This window comes from Colobus angolensis, unplaced genomic scaffold (genome assembly GCF_000951035.1).
Source record: "Colobus angolensis palliatus isolate OR3802 unplaced genomic scaffold, Cang.pa_1.0 Scaffold214, whole genome shotgun sequence".
In the NCBI taxonomy this organism is placed as follows: Eukaryota; Metazoa; Chordata; class Mammalia; order Primates; family Cercopithecidae; genus Colobus; species Colobus angolensis.
In genome coordinates, this window is record NW_012115311.1 from 5,894,402 (window position 1) to 5,922,237 (window position 27,836).

The following is a 27,836-nucleotide window of genomic DNA, read 5'->3' on the forward strand; positions in this document are numbered from 1 at the left end:
TGTTAGCCAGGATGGTCTCGATCTCCTGACCTCGTGATCCACCCGTCTCGGCCTCCCAAAGTGCTGGGATTACAGGCTTGAGCCACCGCGCCCGGCCTGCTATCAACTCTTTAAGAAGACTTCTAACAAGGAGCAATTTTATAAAGTTGAATTTGCTGTACTGACCATACCTACCTTTTCCAATGGGAAGTTGTGAGCAGGGAAGTGGTTACATGATGTTGAACAGAAAACACAGAAAACATCAGAGTTTCTGCTAGTTCAACAAATTCTCTCATTTCAATGACTGTTTGGTGAGAGGTAAATGAATGCATGCTGCTTGGCACTGAGGTGACTTGCCCCTGCCTTTTTGTGCTGGGTGATGACAGTTACTTTTTTCTAACAATCATTGCATTCCTTTTATATTCTTGGAGTCTCAGTGTTGGAAAGAACATCAAAATTTCATCACGTTTCATTTCCCGCTTGCCAAAAAAAAAAAAAAAAGGAAGGAATGAGAGGCCCCTAGTCCTGCCCCTGAGGCATTAGACAAATTAAAAAAAAAAAAAAAAACAACCTGCCCAAGATGGATCATTGTTTGTTCCGTTCTTTAAGTCTCTGACTTGGAGAGTGGTCATCAGTAAACTGACGGAAGAGCATTGGCTAACAACCTGCTTAAAACCTGTTGTAGTTTTGATGGTAGTTATTTGTCCACATAGAAGTGGCGTGAAACATGAACACACCGATGAGTAGGATGTGGTTAGCGATCAGATGTTCTCAAATGCAAATGGCGGGAGTGAGAATGTGTTTCCTTTCAAAAACAATATTTTTCATCTATCAGAGATACATCATCAGAATGTTTGATGTAGAGTAGGCCCATCATAAATGTTTGAGTGAGTAAATTAGTTGGCAATGAAATATTTATCAGCTGCAGAAGCGTGGCCGCCTAGGAGCAGAGTGGGTAACTTCTTTCTTTCCTGTGTTCCCAGAGATCTTTTCACCCATGGCTGTCGGCCCACTTCTAAAGGGAACTCTGAGGAACACTATCTGTCTTCATGATGCTGTGTGAGAAAAAAGTTCTGGAATCAAATAAGTTTGGGAAATACTGGATTTTTCTATCTCTTCTTTGACGTCATGATGTATATTAGAACATTAAGGGTTTTGAGAATTTGGAAACAAATATTTTCCAAATCTGTTTGGCTTTAGAACTCTCTTTTGCACAAAACATATTAACCATCCACACTTTAGGAGATACTGCTCTTTTGGGTTAATTGTTCACATTTGGGTGGAGATCATGACTTCTTCATTTCTGCCAGATGCTGATTGGCACATGGTAGGCGTTCAGTAAATACTTTCTGTAAATGAAATGTAAAATGAAAATGGCCACGGGGGGGCGTTGATTGAGATGATGCTAGAGGAAGCTCTGGTGTCATGAAGGTAAAGATGAACAGGATTGGATTGGAGTCAGAGAAAGAGGAGTGAAATGGAGGGTGGGTTCTGAATTCAAATGGTCTGCTTTTAAACCAAATGGAATATCAGAGCTTCTGACATCACTCTTGAAGTCCTTCCGTTTATCTTCCTCAGTGATTACAGCATCCCTCTTAAATCCCCTGTGTTTTTAAGCTTTCACGGGCAGACTAAACATTGACATCCATGGATAATACCTCATTCTTGTTTAATGTTGATTATCAAACTGTTATAGAAATTCCATTTTAAAAACTTCAGCCAAGTGATTATTTAGAAATGAGACATTATTTGGAAAGACAGTCTAAAGCCCACACATCACTGCATTTGGGGACTGTAAATACTGCTATGTTCTCTCAACTTACTATTCTATATCTTATAGCACATGTGATATGTCAGAGTAGCATTCCCAGGGACTGACAAAAAAGCAGAACTCCAGAGGTGCCCACGAGCACTCCAGAGAGGCTTGTCTCTGGTCCTCAAATATCCAGGGGAAAATACTATTACAACCTCTATTTCATACAGCTCTGAAGGGGTGCCTGCAGCTAGCCATCTTACAATTTGCCCAAGTGGTCAAAGGAAATTGAAAATAGTTAGAAATCAGCAGTGTTCCTAGTGCTGGCATTGCACACAATGTGAATAAAATATCACATAGTCTATCCAAAGACAGAGAGTAAGATGCTTGCAAATTATTCATTTTGATCACATTTACTTGCAAAAATGACATTTAGCTTTCTTAAAGCTCTCATTGGAGAGTAAGTCGAGTAAATATCAAAAGGTTGCCTTAAAACTTGCCTTTTGCATGACAAGAAGAAATGGGTGGCCTGAGAGTTTTAGAGTTTGGCAGAGCTTGGGTGTGGGCGTACACTTACCATAATCTCTCTAACCCTAAGCAATAGCTTAATTTATTTATTATTATTTTTAAAAGAGTTTCATTTTTCTTTCAACTGGAGGTGGAATGGGTTTAAAGGAGGTGATTATGTTCATATGATAAGAGAAATATTTTTCTTCAGTGATTATGATGGCATCAATTACTAAACATATTTGTTGTTAAAACCATATGCTGACTTGTGTTGCTATCAAAGAGTATTACATTCCAAAGAGGAAAGGGGCACTGCACCTACTCTAATATGGAAACAAAGGGCTCTTACCTCAGAGCCTATTGATATATCAAGTAATAAATGTGACAGTTATTGGTTCTATTTTCCTTATCCTGTTTTCCTGCAGAACTGAAATGGAACATGTTTCTTACTAGTAACAGATGCTCGAACCCCTCTTTTGAAATTCCTCTGTAGAAGCTGCCCTGTTGATTCCATTAGGTGGGAAGGGGCTTTATGCAGATGTCTGCTCGTGGGGTTGCATTGTTGTAATTGCTGTTCTACCACCCTTGCTGAGTGCCATGCTTTTCTCTTGTAGGTGATGTGCCTTCAGGACTTTTTTGGTGATGATGACATTTTTATTGCATGTGGACCGGAGAAGTTCCGTTACCAGGATGATTTCTTGCTAGATGAAAGTGGTAAGGAAAAAAAAAGTTCAAAACCAGGGGAAATTTGTGGCAGCTTTCGAAAATGAGCTGCACCAGGCCAAGATTATGTCAACTCCAAAGCTACCAGATCAGTTTCAGATCCTCACCCAGCGTGTCTTTTCCATATCTTGAATTTCTTTGATTTTTTTTTAAAATATGGAAAACAGATGAAATGAGAATTGGAAAAGTGAAATCATTTAGAAGAATAAGTAACTAATGGCTAATTTATAACCACTTAATAATTAAGTTGTTGTTACGCAGAAGATGATGGTGTGGATTTCTACATTTTTAATTATATATTTTTTCCACAATTTTTAGCTGAGGGATTTGTCATCATAAAATCATTTAAGATGTTTCTAGGCTCAGTTTTCAGGTGGCTTCCTTTAATTCCTAACCGGGCAAGTGGCTTGCTTTCCCTTTTTCCTTTAAATACTGTAGCATTCATGTGTCATTAGCATCTGTGAGATATCAGAAAAGAGAAGTTAGCTTCCTTCCATTAACAAACTAAATGTGCTACTCTGTAATTGATAAAGAGGGGATGGTTATAAAGAGGGAAATACATGTCTTAGGAAATGAATATGAAAGGTTGTGACTTTAAGAATGATATTTTTGATACTATTAATCATCTGAGAATCTTAGCACTATCACAGGTAAGATTATTGTACCAAAGATTATTGTACCCCTTCCTTGATAATATTGCTGTAATTTAATTAGGGGAGTATTGCATATTTACTGACAACTCAGATTCTGCCTAGTTGGAAATGCTTTTTGAAGTGATAATGAATTATTTGCTTAGATGAATGCAGAAAAACAAATCAGTGAGCTTTTGAAATAGTGGCTGAGCAACACTTGAGCACTAACAATAATGGGAAAGTGATGTGATGTAGTGGTCTCACCCCAACACTGCAGATGTGTGTTAATGCACAGCATCTATCTTACACGCATATATACATATTATCAGTTGTATGCACTTAGGAACTATGATTCTTTGATTTAAAAATGACTTAAAGGATGGGTCTCCCCCACACCACCGTTTTAAGAACAGCTTTGCCATGGTGTAGAACAGGTGAAAGTCAAGAGTCAGACAGAAGAGTTGACAGCACGGTTTTGAGAAAAATAAACTGCCCTGACTTTCCATTTAAAGAAAATAGCTGCTTGTGATAGAATGGTTTAGGAGACCAGATGCGTTCTGAAATGAAAGCCTGTTTGTTGCTTTGATATAGAAAACAGCCTGTCAAACTCAACCTGGAATACATCTCTTTTTCAAACCAGCAAGCAGAGTTGGCCACATCTTCCAAGCTCTGGGGTCTCTATCTAGGCCTCAGATGGACTTGGGGCCCCTTCTCCCTGCTGGCTGGGCTGGGTGAGCTCACGTAGCTGGGCTTCCCCTCGCAACAGCCAATGCGCTCTCCACCCAGGATGCCGCAGCTCCTCCCATGCACCTGCTATGATGAGCAGGTCGACTTTCTGAGAAGTATAACAGGAAAATGCCAAAAATTCTGTAATACAGTAGGTGCACTGCCCCTTTCCTCTTGCTATTTGCCCCTTAGAATTATTTCTCATTAAAAAGAATGCGCACAGGCCGGGCGCGGTGCCTCACGCCTGTAAACCCAGGACTTTGGGAGGCTGAGGAGGGCAGATCACCTGAGGTTGGGAGTTCGAGACCAGCCTGACCAACATGGAGAAACCCCATCTCTACTAAAAATACAAAATTAGCCAGGCATGGTGGCTCATGCTTGTAATCCCAACTACTCAGAAGGCTGAGGCAGGAGAATGGCTTGAGCCTGAGAGGTGGAGGTTGTGGTGAAGCGAGATCCCACCATTGCACTCCAGCCTGGGCAACAAGAGTGAAACTGTCTCAAATAAATAAATAAAAGAATAAAAAAAGAATGCACATAGATATACAGAGATATGCACACAAGGGCTTACATGCGAACACACACACACACATCCTGGGACACCTTCTCCATCTTTTGTGGTTTGACCTTGTGAAGGACCACTTCAAACTAATTAGCTGAGAACTTCACATCCCTTCCATGGATGAATAACGTCCTAACCCTTTCTTGGTGTGAAATACATTTGCTGAGTAACGATGTCCTCCCCCATTCCAAAAGAAACACGTGGATATGGAAGGAAGGGGGCTCAAATAGAAAAACGATCTAAATTGAGATTTTACTTCCTTGGATGAACTTATCCCGAGACTAAATTCACACGTTGACAACTGCAATTTTCCTGTTGCTTGTACAGCATGTTCTAGTGCTAATGTATTAACATTTGAATCTTTTTTTAAGTGCTCCGAGCATGATTTAACCCAGCTTATCTGTGCTTGCTAAATGGTATTTGCACATCGATGCTTCATTTGGCCTTTTCCATAGTAGCTTCCTTAAAGGGGTGTCAGCGGTGGGTACAGGCATCTTCAGAATTACTACTCTTGCCCTCTGCAGGGCTGTGCTTCATTTAAGGTGCCAAGAAGTGGGCCTTTTGCCACAAGGCGGCACTTTTATTTTAACCTTCCAGATTAACCTGGCTCCCAGTGAGTTCAGGATTTAGCAATAATACATCCATCTAATTCCTGCTAGGAAATCTCCTAAGGATGTCTCTTAAGGTCCATCCTGGGAGGAGATTTGCCATTGTAGATGAATATTTCATGGGGCCACATTGGAGCCAGATTAATATAGGAAACTGCCAGAGAGCCTCCTTCCACTCCTAAGTTTAAACATTCAGAAAATAATACCTTCCTTGTTCTGGTTCAGAATGTAACCGTTTTAGCGATATCGTCATCAATCAGTAGAATCTTAGCACCTTGGAGATGGTGGCTAGAGCACTATAGATAGAGACAAGCAGAGAGGCCAGCAGATCCTTCCCTTGTTGTCTAATTTAGACTGATGAAACAGAGGCAGGGAAAATGTCACACTGGAGACGGGAAGCTCAACATGGTTTTGCTTCTGTGTTGATGACAAATGGATGAATTTGTGATCTGTTGCCATTTAAAAGTGATAGGGTTTTGTTGAGAAAGGATCATCACCCCACGCTTGGGAGGGACAGTGAACTTGGGGATGAGCGTGATGCTGGATGTCAATTCTTGTCCAACCCCCTAGCCTCAAAGCCAGTGCCTCGACTCTGCTTGGCTAGTTCCTTCACCCATTCACTCCACTGCCATCTGGAGCCTCGCCTTGGCCAGGACTGCCACCTGCTCGGGAGTCCAGATGTCTGTCATCCTCTCTTTCAACTTTTCTCAGATCTTTCTGGTTTTTTATCAACCAGTTCCTAAGTGCTCTTGATTCTGATGTTAATAGGCATTACCTTCAAAGTCCATTGTTTTGCTTAGATGTTGAATTCATTTCCTAGGGCTGCTATAACAAAGTATCACAAACTGGGTGACTTAAAACAACAGAAATGTGTTGGCTCACAGTTCTGAAGACAAGAAGTCCAAAATCAAGGTACTGGCAGGGCTGTGCTCCCTCTGAAGGCTCCAGGGAAGAATCCTTCCTCATTTCTTCCAAGTTTCTGATGGCTTCCAGCAGGCCTTGACTTGTGGCAGCATCATCACTCCAATCTCCATCTCCATCTTCATGTAACCTTCTTCCCTGCATTTCAGTAGAATTTCCCTCTTCTCATAAGGACACTAGTTATTGGATTAGGAGCCACTCACATTCAGTATGACCTCATCTTAGCTTGGTAACATCTACAAAGACTCTATTTCCAAATAAGATTCATTCAAAGGTACCAGGATTCGGACTGGAACGTATCTTTTTGGGCAACAAAATTCAACCTAAAAAAGACATTGGTGGAAGCTGTTCGAATTTTATTTGAACTTGGATTACAAGTAAACTAATGTTTATCATATTTGTTTGGATCTGTCCTTAGATATTTACAGTAATAGCATTATATTTGTTAGTAGAATACATCAACAACAGAGCTGTGGCTGCCCCTCATCTGACCCTTCACAGTTGGGGTTCCTCACCTCGTGGATCAGAGGAATGCTGTCAGACAGTCTGAGATTTCAGCAGGGCATTTGACAGAGCCCCTCTTGAAATCCCTTGGACTAAGATGAAAATATTTAGTAAATGGTATAGGTGGTTGTATTTTTAATGGATTCATCTTCTCTGTCCAAAAGGTACTGATTTATAGGCCGATGTCCAATGTGCCAGAAGAGACCTGTATTAGGATTGTCCCATCAGACCCCTGAAGGAAGGGATTTGTTTGTTTGCTGAGAGTGAACAGGTTTCGCACCACAAGAATCTGCTTTGGACTTGATATGGTTTAGCATGGTTAGAAGTGTCCTTCTGAGGCCAGGCACAGTGGCTCATGCCTGTAATCCCAGCACTTTGGGAGGCCAAGGCCGGTGGATCACGAGGTCAGGAGAATCACGAGGTCAGGAGATCAAGACCATCCTGGCTAACACAGTGAAACCCTGTCTCCACTAAAAATACAAAAAAAGTAGCTGGGTGTGGTGGCACACACTTGTAGTCCCAGCTACTCGAGAGGCTGAGGCAGGAAAATCACTTGAACCTGGGAGGTGGAGGTTGCAGTGAGCCGAGATCACAGCACTGCACTCCAGCCTAGGCCACAGAGTAAGACTGCAAGATTGTATCTCAAAAAAAAAAAAAAAGTGTCCTTTAGAGAACATTAAAGCTGTGTGGATTTGAACCATCAGGGAGGAAAGCTGATGTGGTGAAAGGTAGAATGAGGATCCGAAAAGTTTCTAACAGGGTGGATTGTGTCTAACAAGATAAAATTGAATTTGTATAAACAAAAAGAAGAGCTCTAGGGTGTGAAAGGAAGAAAAATGCCAGCCTTACAAGCTGACTTAGTAGTGATGTCGTTTTCACAGCAGCACGTGTGAAATTTACTTTTACTTGACTGCAGGCTTAGTATGAGATGTTATGTGACATGGGTCATTTGTGTGTGGATTGTAGGGGTATCATATATTATACTGTAAAATGTTTTTGCCCCTCTGATTGAAGGTGGTAAATGTGAACTGAAATGAAACATTAAAATTTAAAAATGTATTTAGTATTCCTAAAACTAAGTAACTATAGAAGAAATGTAAATAAGCTTTCAGATTTTTGTACGTTTGTAGTGTTTACAATTCTGAAGTCATTAAAGCTCAAAACTGCGGGAAGACTTTTGAGACACAGTATGCGTGTGTGTGTGCATGTGTGTATGCCCATGCACATGTGTGCATTTGTAGTGACCGATCTCTAGGAAATACCAGTTCTACTTCTCCCTGCACCAGACAGATGTGCCTGTAGTCCAATGTTCTTCCTGGGTATGTGATTCTAGAATGGACATTTCCTCAGCTTCTCTTATGGATCTCCATGGTGTTGGGTATCCAAGATCTGCTTGGTAAATATTTCTAGAAATATTCTATCCTAACCATTTTCCTGGGACTCATGTCCCGAATAAGACGGAAGCTGCGTCAGGCACCATTCACCAGGGGGTTCTGATTGCTTTCCCTCATTCTGGGTGATAAGAAAATAGAGCTAGAACCTATTAGGTTGGTGCAAAAATAATCACGGCTTCTGAAAGTAATGGCAAAAAAAAAAAAAAAGTGATTACTTTTTCACCAACCTAAGAGAATAGTAGGAACAGTATTGGAATAGTAGGATTGTGTTTGGAAGACACAGTCTCATCCAGGCTCTATGTCGTACTTTCTGTGTGGTCTCTACATCTTCAAGCCTGCTTCCTATTCCCTGAAACACTTTTTTTTTTCCCTGAGTTGTAATGGACCTCAAATGAGACAATAAATGTCAAAGCACATTCGAAACTGTGTTCCTTATTACCCAGTGAATGATGCTGGGGAATGACACCTCAGTTGAAATATACCTCCTAGTGGATTGCAGCTGGACTCAGCCATGTAGCTTCATTTGTGGGGCTTAATTGGAGGCAGATGACATCAAGATCTGCTTTTGGTGCTCTTTGGAACCAGAAAGCGATTACTACTGCTTTCTTCCACTCTTAACTTTTGTTGCTCTGGTGGAGGTAAGAGGGAATTAAGGCTCCTTTGAAGATACCCACTCTTCTCTGGAGGGAATCTCTAGAAGATTAAACTAAACCACATGTAGAAGAACCAATCAGACTTGTAAAAGTGGCAGTGTTCAGGAGTCCCAGCCCTTGGTAAATGCTTCCCTCTTTCCATGCCCATGTTGATTTGAGTTAAAGAGACCTGATGGCCCTGCTGCTTTGTCCTGAGGCTGGTGATGCTAGGAAACCAGAAGGTTAATGGAAACACTGGAAGATGCTCAGAGTCAGGACAAAGACCACTCCTCCTCACAAACTAGTTTTTGAGTCACTGCTAACAAAATCCATCCATTCTTTCACTCATGCAGTTATTCATTCAATAAGCTAGCTTACTATGTACCAGGCAGTGTGCTAAGCTCAAGTACCTGCAGGCAGTAACACTTAGATCAGATGTGACCCTTCAACTGACTTTTTTTTTTTTTGAGATGGAGTCTAGCTGTATCACCCAGGCTGGAGTGCAGTGGTATGATCTCAGCTCACTGCAAGCTCCGCCTCCCAGGTTCAAGCAATTCTCCTGCCTCAGCCTCCCAAGTAACTGGGACTGCAGGTACACACCACCATGCCTGGCTAGTTTTTATATTTTTAGTAGATACGGGGTATTGCCATGTTGGCCAGGCTGGTCCATACTGACTTTTAATATTGTGTATGTGTAAAGATGTCAGAGGATCTTAAGTGCTGAACTTTGACCCAGAATATTAAATATTGCATATTATTCTAGTGGCTTTTATCTCTTAGGAAAAATACTGTGGTAAAATGACTAGTGATTTACAATAGACAGACAACTCTTTGTAAATCTAAATTGTAATTGGATTATAAGGCCAGTTTACGTTGCATCTGTGAGCAGATTTCTGTGAGATGGATGGTACTTGTTGGTGCTAGAATGTTTTATCATTTCAATAGATGTTAATTCTAGGAATGTACAGTTTTTATTTTAAAGAAACAGTATAGGGCCAGCCATGGTGGCTCATGCCTGTGATCCCAACAGTTTGGGAGGCCGAGGCAGGCAGATCACTTGAGGTCAGGAGTTTGAGACCAGCCTGGCCAACATGGTGAAACCCCACCTCTACAAAAAATTAGCTAGGCAACATGATGAAACCCCATCTCTACAAAAAATTAGCTGGGCAAACCTGTAGTCCCAGCTACTTGGCAGGCTGAGGCGGGAGGATCACTTGGGCCCCAGAGGTCGAGGCTGCAGTGAGCTGAGACTGTACCACTGCCCTCCTGCCTGGGCGAAAGAGTGAGACTCTGTCTCAGAAAACAAACAAACAAAAAAGCCAAACAACTGAAAAACTAATATAGCTATCTTGTTGAATAATTCTAAGTTTTTGTGGCTCTTCATTGTCTTATGAGAAAAGGATATAAAATCTGGTATGATCATTCCTGATTGCATTGATTTGTAGAATTCAGCTTGATGTCTGAAATAGAGGGTTTGGGAGCTTTTGTCTGTTTTGTGTTCTGAATACGGGGCACATTGGCTAACATGCTTTGCTCATACAGGGCACATTTGCTAACATACTTTGCTCTCGTCAGCAAGTTCTTATTTGCCTCCAAGCAGTGGAAAGGCCGCAAGGGGTTCTAGAGACTTTCCTGACCATAGCTACCTTTTAGCTCATGCATAAATATGAGATGTCCCAGAACATAGTGATTGTTCCAATTTAATCAACAGCCAAACTATGGATACATATAAAGTACTGTACCTTGGAGACAGACTCTAACTCAAGCTCAAGCTAGTTCCTTCGCTACAAATAGATAATTTCCTACTTAGAAAATCAAGGCATTGTATAACATCTGCAATCTTTCCTTTACATTTTCTCTTCCGCTCCTCATGGGCCTTCCTTTTTATTATATTCAGTAACAGTGACATATGAATGTTTGATATGGAAAACTCTACAAAATATAGCATTGTATGTGAATCGTGGACACTGAAGGTCTTGGAGGTCATCAGCTTCCCCTCCCCTTTGATGCAGAAACCCTCTCCACAGCATCCACAGCATCCAACAGTTGTTCCTCCATCCCCAGCTGGAACCCTTTGTTGATGATGGGGTGCAAATTTAGAAGAAGCTAATTTCACTGTCCACTAGTGCTTTTTTTTTTTTTTTTTTTTTTTGAGACAGAGTCTCACTCTGTCACCCAGGCTGGTGGAGCGCAGTGGCGCGATCTCGGCTCACTGAAACCTCTGCCTCCTGGGCTCAAGCAAATTCTACCTCAGCCTCCCGAGTGGCTGGGACTACAGGCACATGCCATCATGCCCGGCTAATTTTTTGAATTTTTAGTAGAGACAGGGTTTCACCATGTTACCCAGGATGGTCTCCATCTCCTCACCTCATGATCTGCCTTCTCCAGCCTCCCAAAGTGCTGGGATTACAGGTGTGAGCCACCGTGCCCAGCCTAGTGCTCATTTTTAACAAGTTATTGAGCCCAAACTAATGTCTCCCCAGCTTGCACATAGTCCTCCTAGTTCTGGTCTCCAGAGTAACAAATACTACCCACTGCCCTCATTCTAAGGGGAGCTTCCCTCTTATCCCTTCCCTCATGGTCAAAATCACTCACTGTAAACTCTGTTATTTCTTTTCCTTCTAGACCAAAATGACCTATATCTTTCCTCATCTTCTCTCCTGCTTTCCTCAACTTTCCAAAAAGGAAGTCTCCTTTCTCTTCTAAAATCAATGATGGTCCCTGTCTTTGTCTTCTATTTCTCTTTGTGACCTTTCCTTATCAGTATTCTGTTCCTACTGTTTTGTGGATTTGTTATTTTACCCTATCTCTAGTCTCTTTTCTTTCAGCCCACAGCTAGGCCCAGGTTCCTTCTATACTAAAAGAGCCTCCAGTCATCTCCATCATCTCATCTAACCACTTTGCCTTTCTTTCTCTGCCAAACTGCTAAAAAATAATAATAAATAATGACTGTCCTTGAAGCCTCCACTTCTTCAACCTGATCATTTGTTATACCATTGGGTAACTGGTACATGGAACACACAAGAATTATGGGGTTTTATCAGTTTTTTTTTTAAAGAAACTGTCTTCCCCCATCCATTTAGGTTTATGTAAGGCTGGAAGTTCCTTTCTTGGCACTGGATGGCACCTCAGGAACCCCAATATTTTTCTGGTCCCTCCTGAGGTAGTCAAAAAGTCTTGTGGACTCCACTAGATGCAAACTGCCATCATCATTCCAAAGTGAAAGTATCTAGTCCCACATGACAGTCATTGAAAATTGGAGTTCTGTTTCTACACCTAGCTAGAGCCCAATGTAGCATGTGGTGAGTCCCCTACTCTGCAGGACAAGGGGAGGGTTGATGACTTCTCTCCTGCCCACTCTCTCCTCCCCACTGTTTTGATCTGTCCAGGATTGGAATGGGGATGAGGTGGATGGGGCAGGGTGATGAGAAAGGAGAAGTGGAAAGTCCTTACTTGACTATTCTGTTGTAGGGTGGCTTCAAACTCTCTCAGCCAGAAACTGTGATTTAAAGCTAACTTTTCTTTTGGGTGTTTTAATGGATTCTTCAGGGACTCTCACTGGGAACATTCTGCTCTTCTTTATTGATGTGGTTGATTCAGTTTCTTCCAGCTTTGGCTGAATCTGTCTCAGTCCCTGTTTTCCAAAGTCCTCCCCATTGGCCTCAGATGCTCCTCTTGGGAAGAATTTAAATTAGTTCCATGCCAAGTTGTGCCCTCAAATCCATCAGAACACTCATGCATCCTTTACCTCTAACAACAGGCCACTCAGTACAACCAAGCCTCCTTCAGTTTTCTGCCAGAGGCTCTCGGGTGAAAGTCAGACACATGAATACCAGTCTGTCATTTCCCTCTGTCCACAGAGGACACTGATCAAGCACTTACGATCTTCCAGTGAAACCCCTATTGAGGTGAAGGGGAGCATCACCCCTGTTTTGGAATGATGGAATTCACAGCAAGTCTTTCTCTTAGGGAATCCTTCTCATAGATCTGCTTTCTCTCCAGTAACTTAAGCCTTTTATATCCTCAAAGTGGGTAAGAAGACTAAGGTCTAGAACTGTTTATATCTGCTTTGAAATTTCTGGAATAGGATCTGTCTCACAATTCACTTTGGTATCTGATACACATCTCCTTGGAGTCTGGGTGAAATTTTCATTTTCAATCCTATTACCTTTGCAACTGGCTTCTATACCTAACATATGTAGTAGTTCCACTAAGCAAGGATAATCTTCAAAGCACTATATTCAGTGTTCTATCTTTTTCTTTTCTTCTTTATCCTCCTTGACTTCTTTGTAGCATTTGACATTTTTGATGATTCCCTCCTTGAAATTCTTGCCCCTTGACCCTTCGTAGTGTCTTGATGTCTTGATCGTCTGCCTGTCCCCCTTTGAATACTCTTAAGCTCCTTTCAGGTTTGCTTTTCAGTCATATATCCCTTAATAATTGTTCCCTAAGATTCATTCATTTTTCTAAACTTAATTACTCTCTATTCCTAGCCAAGTGCATCTACTTTAATGGCTTCAGCAATGATGGTTCTGGTAGACAGTGATGGTGACAAATGGCAACCAGATGGTATGCAATAAGCAAAGCCTTTGAAGTATGTATACTTTTCCCAAATTTACAATTAAGGAAATTAAGACTTGGAGATGATAAATAATTTGTTCAAGGCCACACAGCTAGTATTAAAGGCAGAGGTCAAACCCAAGTTTGTTTTTGTTTGACAATATATCCTTAACCTTTAAATGTACCTCCTTTGAGATATACATCTCTAACCCTGACTCCTCTCAGGAGCTCCAGAACCACATTTCCAACTTTCTCTTAAGAACTTCCCTATGACTATTCCACAGCCACCTGAAATTCAACACCTCCCACAACTGAACTCATCATCTACCTGGTCAGCTTCATTTCTTGTTCTGTGTTTCCTGGATGAGCTCATGACATCAGCATTCTCAGCACCAAGGTTGCAAAACATGGAGTCATCTTTTACTCACTCCTCACTTTTACTCCCCATAGCCCATCTGTCCCCCTCCTTTCCAATGCTACTGCCATTATCTTAGGTCGGTTCCTCATCATCTCCCACTTAGACTGATGAAGATGCTTGAATTTTCTATCCTAGTTGCAGTTTTTCATTTTCACACCATGTTTGAACACAGATTGATCCTCCTGAATTCACTTACCTAGCCCTCCACTGCCTACAGACTCCTTGGCATGCTATTCTAGGGCAGTTGTAATCTGACTGGGTTATATCTTTCTAGCTGTTCTCACCCTTTAGTCCTCCTCTGCCCTCCAACCGCAGTATTATTTGTTGGTCTCCCAAAAGCAATTTATTTTCAAAATAGCTGCTTTTACTCATGTTGTCTCATTAATGTGGAATGCTCTTTTTCCTCTTCTCCTTCCTCATCCACCAAATTCCATCTTGTCCTCTGAGGTTCAAGTCAAACATCACCATCCTTGTAAAGCCTTTTTCCAGCTACTTGGTTTCAATCAGTTGCTAATTTCTCATTCTTTTTCCAGCTCTTTGCTCTTTATTATACCATTGTTGTTCATTCTGCTGTGTGTTCTGGGATTTTTTTAATGCATCTAGCTTATGAGTAATAATCACGTTTAATTATCAGGAAACCTCTGCAGTGTTGCTTCACAAATAATGAAAGCCATGTTAGGAGAAGTTGAGAAACTGTCCAAGGTCACTGTATTAATCAGGATTCTCAACAGAAACAGAACCAATAGGATACACACACATACACACACATACACACACAGAGACACACACAGACATACTGATATGGTTTGGTTCTGTGCCCCCAACCAAATCTCATCTTGAATTGCACTCCCATAATTCCCACGAGTTGTGGGAGGGACCCGGTGGGACATAATTGAATCATGGGGGCAGTGTCCCTGATACTGCTGTCATGGTAGTGAATAAGTCTCATGAGATCTGATGTTTTTACCAGGGGTTTCTGCTTCCGTGTCTTCTTCACTCTCTCTTTGCCTGCTGCCTTCCATGTAAGATATTACTTGCTCCTCCTTGCCTTCTGCCATGATTGTGAGGCTTTCCCAGCCACATGGAACTGTAAGTCCAATTAAACCTCTTTCTTTTGTAAATTGCCCAGTCTTGGGTATATCTTCGTCAGCAGCATGAAAACAGACTAATACAGTAAATTGGTACCAGTAGAGTGGGGCGCTGCTGGGAAGATACCCAAAAATATGGAAGCAACTTTGAAACTGGGTAACAAGCAGAGGTTGGAAAAGTTTGGAGGGCTCAGAAGACAGGAAAATGTGGGAAAGTTTGGTGATAGCGATATGGACAATAAGATCCAGGTTGAGGTGGTCTCAGATGTAGATGAGGAACTTGTTAGGAACTGGAGCAAAGGTGACTCTTGTTATGTTTTAGTGGAGACTGACAGCATTTTGCCCCTGACCTAGAGATTTATGGAACTTTGAACTTGAGAGAGATGATTTAGGGTATCTGGTGGAAGAAATTTCTAAGCAGCAAAGCATTCAAGAGGTGACTTAGACACTGTTAAAAGCATTTAAAAGGGAAACAGAGCATAAAAGTTTGAAAAATTTGCAGCCTGACAATGTGATAGAAAAGGAAACATCATTTTCTGAGGAGAAATTCAAGCCAGCTGCAGAAATTTGCATAAGTAACGAGGAGCCAAATTTTAATCCCCAAGACAATGGGGAAAATGTCTCCAGGGCATGTCGGTGGTCTTTATAGCAGCCCCTCCCATCACAGGCCTGGAGGCCTAGGAGGAAAAAGGGGTTTTATGGGCCGGACCCAGGATCCCTGAGCTGTGTGCAGCCTAGGGACTTGGTACCCTGCGTCCCAGCCACTCTAGCCATGGCTGAAAGGGGTCAATGTAGAGCTCAGGCCATGGATTCAGATGGTGCAAGCCCCAAGCCTTGGCAGCTTCCACATGGTGTTGAGCCTGTGGGTGCACATAAGTCAAGAATTGGGGTTTGGGAACTTCTGCCTAGATGTCAGAGGATGTATGGAAATGCCTGGGTGCCCAGGCAGACGTTTACTGTGGGGACAGGGCTCTCATGCAGAACCTCTGCTAGGGCAATGCAGAAGGGAAATGTGGGGTCAGGGCTCTCACACAGAGTCCTTACTGTGGCACTGCCTAGTGGAGCTGTGAGAAGAAGGACTATCCTCCAGGCCCCAGAATGATAGATCTGCTGACAGGTTGCTCTGTGCACCTGGAAAAGCTGCAGACACTCAATGCCAGTCCATGAAAGCAGCTAGGAGGGAGGCTGTATCTTGCAAAGCCACAGGGGAAGAGCTGCCTAAAACCATGGGAACCCACCTCTTGCATCAGCATGACCCGGATGTGAGACATGAAGTCAAAGGAGATCATTTTGGAGCTTTAAGATTTGACTGTCCCACTGGATTTTGGACTTACTTGAGCCCTCTAGCCCCTTTGGTTTGGCCAATTTCTCCAATTTGGAATGGTTGTATTTACCCAATATCTGTACCCCCATTGTATCTAGGAAGTAACTAGCTTGCTTTTGATTTTACAGACTCATAGGCAGAAGGGACTTGCCTTGTTTCAGATGAGACTGGACTGTGGACTTTTGAGTTAAGGCTGAAATGAGTTAAGACTTTGGGGGACTGTTGGGAAGGCATGACGGGTTTTGAAATGTGAGGACATGTGATTCAGCAGGGGCCAAGGGTGGAATGATATGGTTTGGCCCTGTGTCCCCACCCAAATCTCATCTTGAATTGTACTCCCATAATTCCCACATGTTGTGGGAGGGACCTGGCGGTTGATAATTGAGTCGTGGGGGAGGTTTGCCGCATACTCTTCTCATGGTAGTGAATAAGTTTCATGAAATCTGATGGTTTTATTGGGGATTTCCACTTTTGCATCTTCCTCACTCTCTCTTTGCCTGCTGCTATCCATATAAGACATTACTTGCTCCTCCTTGCCTTCTGCCATGATTGTGAGGCTTCCCCAACCATGTGGAACTGTAAGTCCAATTAAACCTCTTTCTTTTGTAAATTTCCCAGTCTCACATATATCTTTATCAACAATGTGAAAATGGACTAATACACATACATGCACAGAGATAGATGAAAGATAGACTTATAAGGAATTGGCTTGTGTGATTATGGAGGCTGAGAAGTCCCACAACCTGTGGTTTATAAGCTGGTGACCCACGAAAGCCAGTGATATAGTTCAGTCTGAGAATAAGGACCTGAGAACTGGAGGAACCAATGATGAAAGTCCCAGTCCAAGGGCAGGAGAAGATGAAATGAGATGTTCCAGCTCAAGCAGTGAGGCAGAAGGAAAAAGGTGAATTTCTCCTTCGTCTACCTTTTGTTCTGTTCGGGCTTTCATGGATTGGATGAGGCCCACCCACATTGGAGAGCGTAGTCTACTTTATGGAGTCCACTGATTCTAATGCTAATTTTACTCAGAAACATCCTCACAGACACACCCCAAAATAATGTTTAATCTGGGCACTCTGTGGCCCATTCAAGTTAACCATCATAAAATTAACCATCACAGTTACATCCCCAGTGGGTAACAGAGTTGGAATTAAAACTGAGGATCCTGGACACTTTGTACTTTATCTTACTTTATTGTAAGTGCCTTGAGATTGGTCCTGTGTATCATTAAAACATATATCCCACAGTACATATCAGGGTGCCATGAGTAGTAAGGGCTCCAGAAATATTAGCTGAATTATTGGATGCAAAAGGAATCTACTCCATCTGTTAGTCTTCAGATGCTTGAGACCTATAGCCTGGTACTTCCCAAAAACTTCTTTTCCAGACAAAGTTTCCTCAACTATTTCTTTTAAGACTACCCTACTATCCTGGTTACACTTCTCTTGATATCCAATACTAGATATTGATCAGCAATAGCCTCCCTAAAATGGCACCTAGAACAGAACATAGTATTCCTTGAGGGCTTCAAAGAGTTTTGAGAATATAAACTTATTTGATAGAGGCAACAAACTTGTCCAAATACAGCCTAAGAGTGATTAAGGTTTCTTTTAACAATTGTGAAACAATGCAGGCTCATGGTTAGCTTTTGGCCAGCTGAACTCTCTGGGGCTTTCTGAGGTGATGTCAAGCCAGTTTCTACTTGTTTAATTGAATATTTGAACCTCCTTGTAGTGCTTTAATTGTATTCATGCCAGATAGCATCTTATTAATTTTAGTCATTGATTCTGGCCATTTAAGAACTTTAAGCATCCAAATTCTGCCTGAGGATAAACAATAGCAGAGAGTTGAAATGATGTCTGATTTCCAGGCCCTTGTTTTTCCCAACTGAGTTATGCTGCTAGAGGCCTGCCTAGCCAAAGACCAACAGCATAGCTGCCTAGAAACTCTGATAAAATGAAAAGAAATGAAAAGGTATGGTAACACTCACATTTCCTTGTGGGCAACAATGGTAGGGGAGCCTCAGATTCAATGCCCAGCTTTGTCTGGGTGACTGTCTGCAGCTGGTTAACAAACTGTTAAAAGATAAATGTAAATAAATTAACATGTTAAAGAGATTATTTAAACAGACAGCAATTCATGAACTGGGCAGCACCAAACCAAAAGCAGTTTGACCTCCAACAGAGTGACATGGAAAGAGGCTTTTATAAGATGAACATTGACTCAAGGCAAAGAAAATGTTTGACTCATTAAAGTGGAGCAGTAGCCTTATTTAAGTGATTCCAGTGGAAAGTCCCTGGTTACAGATCGGTTGGCAGTTTCTGATAGATTATGCTTAAGTTTCATTTTACCTTTCACACCGAGTTGCATTTCAGCTTGCTTATATAGGAAGCCAAGGTGCTGGAATCATTTCAGTCTAATGGGGTCCCAATTAATTTCTTTTCTTTTTTTTTTTTTGAGATGGAGTCTTGCTCTATCAGCCAAGCTGGAGTGCAGTGACATGATCTCAGTTCATTGCAACCTCCTCCTCTGGGTTCAAATGATTCTCCTGCCTCAGCATACTGAGTAGCTGGGACTACAAGTGTCCACCACCATGCCTGGCTAATCCAATTAATTTCTTTTTAACAAGTCTACAGAGGAAGACAACAGATTGTTTTGTCCCTTGCACTGACTCACACATACCCCTGAATACAGGAGGGAACTTGAGGACTTTCCTTTCAGTGTGGGTCCACAGGGCATAGGAACTTATGTTTTTGTTCCTATTTGAAATGTGCCCATTTGTTTTCCCACACCAAACATGTACTAGTTAAGAGCCTACTGCATGTCAAGTATTCTTGGGTTTAAACAAAAATGTTCTGGAAAGTTAAATATCTACTTCATGAAGACAGATGAGTGAAAATCCCTGTGGAAAACAGTATATTTGATGTGAAGGTGATTTTAAAATCTGTCTTCAAAGTTGAGTAATAATTTGATATGTGTGTATATAGGCTGTCTTTATAGCTTTTTATTTTTGTAAGTGTTCTGAATGATTAAAATATAATAAGATACTGATATTCTATGGCTCTTCACCACCTGAAGCTAAATTTCTCTCTCTTAACAGCTCTGGAAAATAAACACATAGATAAGCTTTTAGTAAAAAAAAAAAAGCAGAAAAGATGGTGTGGGTGACATCTTCATTGTTCAATAGGCTAAATCACTGTGAAATCAAGAGTCTCACGTTTCCTGAAGACCTAAAACAGATATGAAAGGAAGAGATTCTCTAAGTTTGTATCACTCTTAGTCAAATAATCAGAGGACAAAGCTGAAGAAAAGTGGCAGTGCTGTCAGAAAGTGCCAGCAAATGGACAAGAAGAATCCATACATGTTTGCTTAGAGTAGGGGAATGAGGAAAGGCAAATCATTGCCAGCAGAGCAGGGTGAAACTAGCATCATCTTGCTGAAAGGTAAAACTCAACCTCTATGTTTAGTCATGAAAGTACTCTTGGGCCAACTGAGCCAGTGATTGCTTTTTGTCCACTAGAGGACAGCCTAACAGTATGGCAGTGGGGACACCCCAGTGATCTGACCACAGAGCTCCCTGCCCAACTATTGAGAACTGAGGTTATAAAGCTTTTGAGTTTTTTAGCTCTGGAAAAACAAAAATTTGCTTTTATAGATTTGCCCTTCAACTTTAATGTTAACATAGCCAAAGTTATGTTTTCATACCTTTTTTTATTTGTTCGTTTCACACTTGACAGCCTTTCAACAGAATTTTCCCGAGAATACCATTAGAAGTTAGAAGATTAGTATAAGCTTTTAAAAAAGTGTATAGAACTTTGGGAGGCTGAGGTGGGTGGATAACGAGGTCAGGAGATGGAGACCATCCTGGCTAACACGGTGAAACTCCATCTCTACTAAAAATACGAAAAATTAGCCAGGCGTGGTGGCGGGCGCCTGTAGTCCTAGCTACGTGGGAGGCTGAGGCAGGAGAATGGCGTGAACCTGGGAGGTGGAGCTTGCAGTGAGCGGAGATCGCACCACTGCACTCCAGCCTGGGCAACAGAGCGAGACTCCATCTCAAAAAAAAAGAAAAGTGTATAGAAAAGTGAGCTGCTTCTTGCTCAAGTGAGATATAAAATGTCACTCTATGCTATGGGGTTCCCAAATATGAAAATTAGCATAGCTCAATATACTACCCACAAGGGCTTATAGACAATTAACATGAATTCAATTTATCATATTGCAGGAGCCTTATCTTATATGTGTATACATGCATTTAGGTGTAGATTCAGCAAAATTCAACTAATAGTGAATTACAATGGGTAGGCACTGCTCTGAGCACTAGGCATATCACAGTGAACGAAAGAGAGAAAAATTTTTGCCCACATAGAGCTTACATCTCATCAGAGGAATGCATTTGACATACAAAATCTCATATGCAAAGTACCTAGTGTATTGGAAGGTAAGTGCTATGAAGAAGAGTGAAATAGGGAAGGGAGAAAGGGAGTAAATGGAGAGTGGGTGGTGTGGGGAGGCTGCAGGGGCAAGACTTCAGGAAGCAGTGACATTTGAGCAAAGACTTGAGGGGTAGTGGAGCCAGCCGTGCAGATCCCAGAAGCAAAAATGCTCCCCCCCGCAGAGGGAGCAGTTAGTGCAGAGGGCCTGAGATGGGAGGGTGCCTGACCTGTCCTCATGCACAGCTCGGTAGTGGCAGGCAGGCCGCAGTGCTGAGGGCAGTTCCAACGCCAACTACCAGGAGTCGGCCCAGACTTCACAGGTTAAGGGCACCATCCCCAACAAGGCTGCCCACGCTTCGGGACCAGCCTTGATTTAGGAGTCCCCAGGCCACCCAAACTTCTGACCAACTGGCTACAAATTCAGGGATTCCCACAGCTCCCTCGAATTCAATAGTTTGCTAGAACAACTTACAGAACTCAGGAAAGCACTATCTTTATGATTACAGTTTCATTACAAAGGCTACAGACTAGGGCTAGCCAATTGAAGAGACAGACAAGGGTAAGGTCTGGGAGAATCCCATAAGTGGAGCTTGCAGGTCCTTTCCTTGTGGGATTCAGACACGTCACACTGTCAGCTCACTGATGTGTTCATCAAGCAGGAGACTCACTCAGCTGCTGGTGTCCAGAGTCTTTACCGGGGTTTGGTTGTGTAGGCATGGGTGATTACATCATAGGCCCTGTGTTTGGAACTGAGTCTCCAGAGGTCAGGCTGATATCACATGAATCAAAGCCCTAACCCTCTAATCACATGATTGACCTTCCTGCTGTGATTGGCCCCCATCCTGAGTCATCTCATTAGCATAAACTTGGTGTCATCCAAAGGACCCGACATAGACAGTGTTATCACTTAGGAACTTCCAAGGGTTTAGAAGCTCCCTGCCAAGAACCTGGGAAGAAAACCAGACACATGTTTTATTATACAGCATGGAACCTGTCAAGATCTGGGGGAGGACATCCACGCTGATTCAGTAATGAGAATAATGCTGAACACTTATAATAAGAAATCAAACAGTGTAATGAAAACAATAAACTTATCAGGGACTTTGGATCTTTGCAAACACAGAAAGGCAAAATGACTAGCTCCCAGCTCAGGACAGGGAGGCTGATCACTCTTGGACACCCCCATCTCAAGAGCATGATTTCTGCATAAAGGTCATAGAAATGTTTTGACAACTGTGTGTACAGCCAGCTTTTAGTTAATTAGCTCTTAGCCATTGAGAAGGGCGGACTTGTGGCATGATTCATCTAAAAATATGTATAATGCAAAATCTCTTTCATTTGCTCGTAGAGGAGACTTTATATTTGACACAATGTATTATTTCCTTCAGATAGATAATTTGGAAATGGATTACTTTTGCTCCATAAAATTCCCAATTGTTGGAGTTGAAAGAACCTTAAGGAATTTCTAATTCAGTTCTTTCATTTCACAATGTGAGGAAGCCAAAGTCCAGAGGGATTACGTGAGGGCCCAAAGTCAACTAGCAGGTTAGTGTCACAGCTGAGGCCTGAAGCGTCTGAATTTCAAAAGCTGCTGACTTCCAGTCTGGGGTTCATTGCATTGTGTGAAGTTGCACCATTCAGTCAGTGCATCAGCCTCAGATGTGCCCTAAAATGTGCCCTTGGAAGAGCAGCAGCTCTTTTGGAGATGGGAGTCGTGAGTCCCACCAACTCCTGCCCTTCTCACCTGTGTGACTCTGGACAAATTACTTAACCTCTCTGAGTTAAGGTCCACAGTAAAAGTGAAACAAAAGTGGTACCAATCACAAAAGATTGTCATGAGGATCAAATGAGATGATGTAGGTGAAAACCACATAGCAAGGCTGTAATATAATGGACAAATATTGCTACTTGGTGGTATTGTTTTTGGGTTCTGAGAAACTGTCATTTCTTGATTAAAGTAGAGCAAATTTGAGATCTTTATTGTGAACTATTTAACAAACATTTATCTGAACAATATGCTAGTGAATGTGGGGGATGCTAGCTTATGGTGAAACTCCCAGGAAGAGGCCATCCACAGTCAGCAGCAATGCTTAGCAAACTCAGATTGGAAAATGGTACAAGGGCTGCTTGACAGTCCAAACGGAAAGCTCAGAAATTCCAGCATGTGGCGCACTGTTGAGTGGAATAAGACTCCCAAGAGGTTCCGTGACAGTAAGATTACATTTGCAGCTGGGCATGGTGGCTCATGCCTGTAATCCCAGCAGTGTGGGAAGCCTAAGAAGGGAGATCACTTGAGGTCAGGAGTTCGAGACCAGCCTGGTGAAACCCTCAGCTGCTGGTGTGGTGGCAGGCGCCTGTAGTCCTACTAAACATGGTGAAACCCCATCTCTACTAAACATGCAAAAATTAGCCGGGCATGGTGGCACATGCCTGTAGTCCAAATTACCCGGGAGGCTGAGGCAGGAGAATCGCTTGAACCTGGGTGGCAGAGGTTGCAGTGAGCCAAGATTGTGCCACTGTACTCCAGCCTGGGCGACAAAGTGAGACTCTGTCAAAAAAAAAAAAAAAAAAAAAATTACATTTGCGAATATTTCTTCCCTTCTGGCCAAGAGACTGTTAATATGTGTAACTCTCACCCCTAGCCCTGGACACCTAGTTTTGTATACAAACTGTAGGTTTAGGTAAAGCATATAGGTCTTGAGATTTCAAGCATGGGAGACACTAACAGAATTACGCTGAATATCTTGGATGTGTAGTCATATTTTCTGTGGTGTCTCCTTGCTTTGTTCTCTGCAGAGTGGATAAAGAGTATGCACATGTATAATTAGAGTCCATATACATAAACTGATCAGCCAGCAAATACATCAGAATGGTGAGATCTATCCAAAATAAGATTAAAAATAAAAACAACAACCAAACACATGAAAGGTAGTTCTTGACTCAAAGATAATAAAATTAATATAATATGCTGTTTATCAAAAAATGCACTGAAAATGGACATAAGTAACTTAAAACACATTGAAATGGAGTAAGACTTTTTGTTAACCTATTTTGTAGCCCAAGAAAGGCATTCTATCAAAAGGATTGGTATCATTATTTTTAAAATGGTCTTAAGAGGTTTCTCTGTATTTGGACTGATCCTAGGCTAGTTAATATATGGCATCGTTTCTGCAGCTTTGGCTTCACATGGTGAGAGCATTAGCATATTTTATATAGTCTTTTAAATGTGCTGCTGCTAATTATATGATTTCCCATGTTTGGTTTGTAGCCAGCATCAAAACTCTGAATTATTTAGAGTGATGACAGTTCTCTTGCCTGACTACCTCTTCTCTAGCAGTTTGCAAAGGAGGCTTAGCCCAAGATACCCGTAGCAGGTAGCCTTGTAAGAATTCTAACTAGCCTCTCCTTTGGCCGCTCCTCTGCCCAATGGGTTTCCAAGGAGTACAGGATGAGGGCCAATATATAGTAGATGTCTATAAGGTTGCAAATGTATTAGAGCCGGGAAACTTTTATTCTAAAATCATTTGCTCACCTTTGGATTTCAGTGGTGAATTATTAACCAACAACTGCTCGTGTAGTGGATGGTACTAAAAAGATCTTGTCTCAATTTAGGATCAGCAGCCTTTTTCTGGAAAAAGCAAGATAGTGCATATTTTAGCCTTCTTGGGCCATATGGTCTCTGGTGCAGCTACTCAGCTCTACTATTCTCATGTGAAAGCAACCATAGATGATAGGTAAGCATGTAAAGGTAGCTGTATTCTAATAAAGCATTATTCAAAAGAACAGGCAATGGGCCAGGTTTGGCTTTCAGGCTATAGTTAGCTGAACCTTGGTCAGAGCCACTGATTTTTAGTTTTCTGGTGAATATGCTCCTTCATGGGAATTTAATGAGAGATATGGACCCTACTCCAGAAAAATAAATATTCATGTGCAGAATACTAAGAACACTAAGCTTTCCATGTATTTTTTCTTTTTCTTTTTTAACACAGGGTCTTGCTTTGTCACCCAGGCTGGAGTGCAGTGGCACGATCTCGGCTCACTGCAACCTCTACCTTGGGTTCAAGCGATTCTCCTGCCTCAGCCTTCCAAGTAGCTGGGACTACAGGTGTGTGCTACCATGCCCAGCTAATTTTTTGTGTTTTTAGTAGAGACAAGATTTCACCATGTTGGCCAGGCTGGTCTCGAACTCCTGACTTCAGGTGATCCACCCCCCTCAGCCTCCAGAAGTGCTGAGATTACAGGCTTGAGCCACCGTGCCCAGTCTAAACCTTCCATTTCAAGAAGTTATATATCCTTAAAACTCATCCATGGATCCATTTCATGGATCCAGGGCTTGGTCTTAATAGTGACAAGAAAGCCTTTGTAATGGTCTGCTGGATGCTCTGGGACAGCCATTTAAAAAAGATTTGCCCCCACTTATCTCACATCAGAAACTCCAGACTTTAATCAGACTCAGCAGTTCATAGGCACACAGAGGACTTGAACCAGACAAGGCAGATGCACACATCAAGGGCCTTTAAAGGGAAGAAGCCATGGACAGGTTGGAAAGGTGGGGGAAAAGTATACTTTGCTGAGCACTGGGGAGAGATGGGAGCCAGAGGCAGTTTGGCTGTGATACTTGAGTAAATGGTGGGTGACATGGTAATTGGAAACACAACTGAAATACCCAGATCCTTATGATCCCTCGAACTATTCTCGTCCTCAATGACCTCTCCTTTTTCTAGAAGGGGGTCTAGTTTAGTGTGTGCATTTGTTCTGCTTCTTACTGTCTTGTGAGTGGTAGTGTCAAAATTGCCTGAATTTATTGTCCTATTCTTGACAGCAAGGGCTAACAGACCCCCAGGGTTTCTTCTGTCCTTCAAGGGCATTCTTCACAGAAGTGTTACCCTTCTCGGACAGGTGTGTGGCTTATGTCTAACACGTTAATGCCTAGTAATCCAGCACCTGTAGCATATAGAAATAGATAGCAGGGAAATATTGTTCCTAACACTACTGCTAATAATTCATTAGCTGTTGTCCCGTATTGAACATTGACTAATGTGTGCTAGGCAGTAAGCATTCATTTATCTGTGGTGCCTCCAATTTTTGCAAGATGAGTGAGAATGAGGAAGTTGAATTCCAGAAAGGCAGTGGAACCTCCCCAGGATTGCGCAGTGAGTCTACAGCAGAACAAACCCAGACCTGCCAGCCTGGCCCCACGTCACCTGTGCCATGGGACGAGCTATAGCTCTTGGTGATTTAAAAACTGGCCAAGTGGCTGGGCATGGTGGCTCACACCTGTAACTCCAGCACTTGGGGAAGCCAAGAGTGGGAGGGTTGCTTGAGCTCAGGAGTTCAAGACCTGCCTAGGCAACATAACAAGACCCCATCTGTACAAAAATTTAAAAATTAGCTGAGCATGATGGCATATGACTGTGGTCCCAGCTACTTGGGAGGTTGAGATGGAAGCATTCCTTAAGCCCGGGAGGTTGAAGCTGCAGTTAGCCGTGGTCGCACCACTGCACTCCACCCTGGGCAACAGAGCAAGACCCTGTCTCAAAAAAAAATTTAAAAATAAAAATCTTACAAGAGATTCATAACATGGCTTTTAATTAATATAAAAGTTTGGCCTCTATTTAATTGCTATTGTTGGTTGTTCTTTTTGCCTCTGGTGACAAAAGAGAACACAGAGAGCTTTTGAATGTTTACTCCACTGCCCTTTTCTGAAATACAACTCAGGGCCACACTTCCTGCTTACAGACAGTGACTCACTGGTGAATCAGGGGCTGAGCCAGCGTGTGTCCTTTATGTTTAGTGCCACCAGATTATCATTTGTCCCACAGCCTCTCTACCCCACACTGCTCCCTCCTAAGCCTCCTGACAGCCACAGAATTGGTTGCCTCCTCCTTAACAATGTTCCCTGGGCCCAGGGCAGCCCACCAAGCCCTGGCCGTCCTCCCAGTGACTCAGCTGCCCTTCAGCAGCTCAGGGGAAAGGTGGTAAACAAGTGAATCTTGGACTGCGCTCCGGAGCCGGGTTGGGAGTCGAGCCCTCCTCCAAACCAAACTGGAGTGTGAGCTTGTCAAGCAGGTCCCTTAGTGTCTCACCTGAGTCCTGAGACCCCCATCTCGAAAGTCCCCATCCGTTGTTTCCATCTGCTCACAATCCTTTATTTCAGTGCACAACCCTGGGAGATCCTCCCAGGGGTCTGTCCCGTTGGCGTTCTTGCATTCTTTTCCTGCGTGGATTACTGGCTGGTCGACCTGTTCACTTTACCTAAGTTCCCAGTTGATTCATAGCAGTTACTCCAATTCTTTAAAGTTCTGCGGTAGAAGCCAAGTCTCTTTCAGGAACAAGGAAAGGTAACCAGGATTGGATCTTCATTTCTGGCTCATCGTTCCCATGAGACAGCTCTCCGGGCCTCTGCTTCTTCAGATCTAATGCAGATGGGTGTGCTGAGACAGGCTTCCAGGTGCCCAGGGATGGCAGTGGGTTTAGAAGTCCAGCATCTGTTTAACACCAGTTGGGCCACTTGAAGCTATGTGACTTTGGGGAAGTGTCCAGTAGCTTGGAGCCCATTTCTTCACAGGGTTATTGTGCGGATTGAAAACAGTAACACATGCCAAGTGTGTGGCTTAGTCTTTCACCAGGATTTATGCCCAATACATGTCAGTGCCCTTCTATCTCCATCTGCATCCATTCCCTTCCAGTGCAGTTTCCAAGCTGTATTAATAATAATGGCAAGTGTGAGGTTTTGTGTTCTTTGCAGTTTGCACAGTGCTTTTTTTGTGTGCTGTTGCCTGCAATCCTCACAATATCCTTGGAGATAGAGGTTTTTACTTACATTGTGCAGTCAAAGAAATAGATTCAGAACCTGGGTCTGACTTTCGGCCAATGCTCTATATCTAATAGGCAATCAAGACATATTTATTGATCATCTGCTGTATGCTCAACTGTGAGCTTGATGCTGTGTGGAGGGCATGGGTGATGTGTGGTCCCTCTCCCCAACGAATTCATGAGTAATGGGGAAAGGGAAGGTGATGGGTAGAAGATAATTGAAACAATCTACCATCACCCCCAAGAAACGTTT

General features: G+C 42.5%; 1 protein-coding gene across 1 annotated transcript in view; it reads left to right on the plus strand.

Moving 5' to 3' along the window:
* The window catches only part of DCLK1 (doublecortin-like kinase 1), a 354,978-nt gene that overhangs the window by 174,792 nt on the left and 152,350 nt on the right, over positions 1-27,836 (plus strand). The window contains exon 4 of the mRNA XM_011943027.1: positions 2,854-2,953. Coding sequence (XP_011798417.1) covers positions 2,854-2,953 — 100 coding nt within the window. The remainder of the gene's footprint in view (positions 1-2,853; positions 2,954-27,836) is intronic.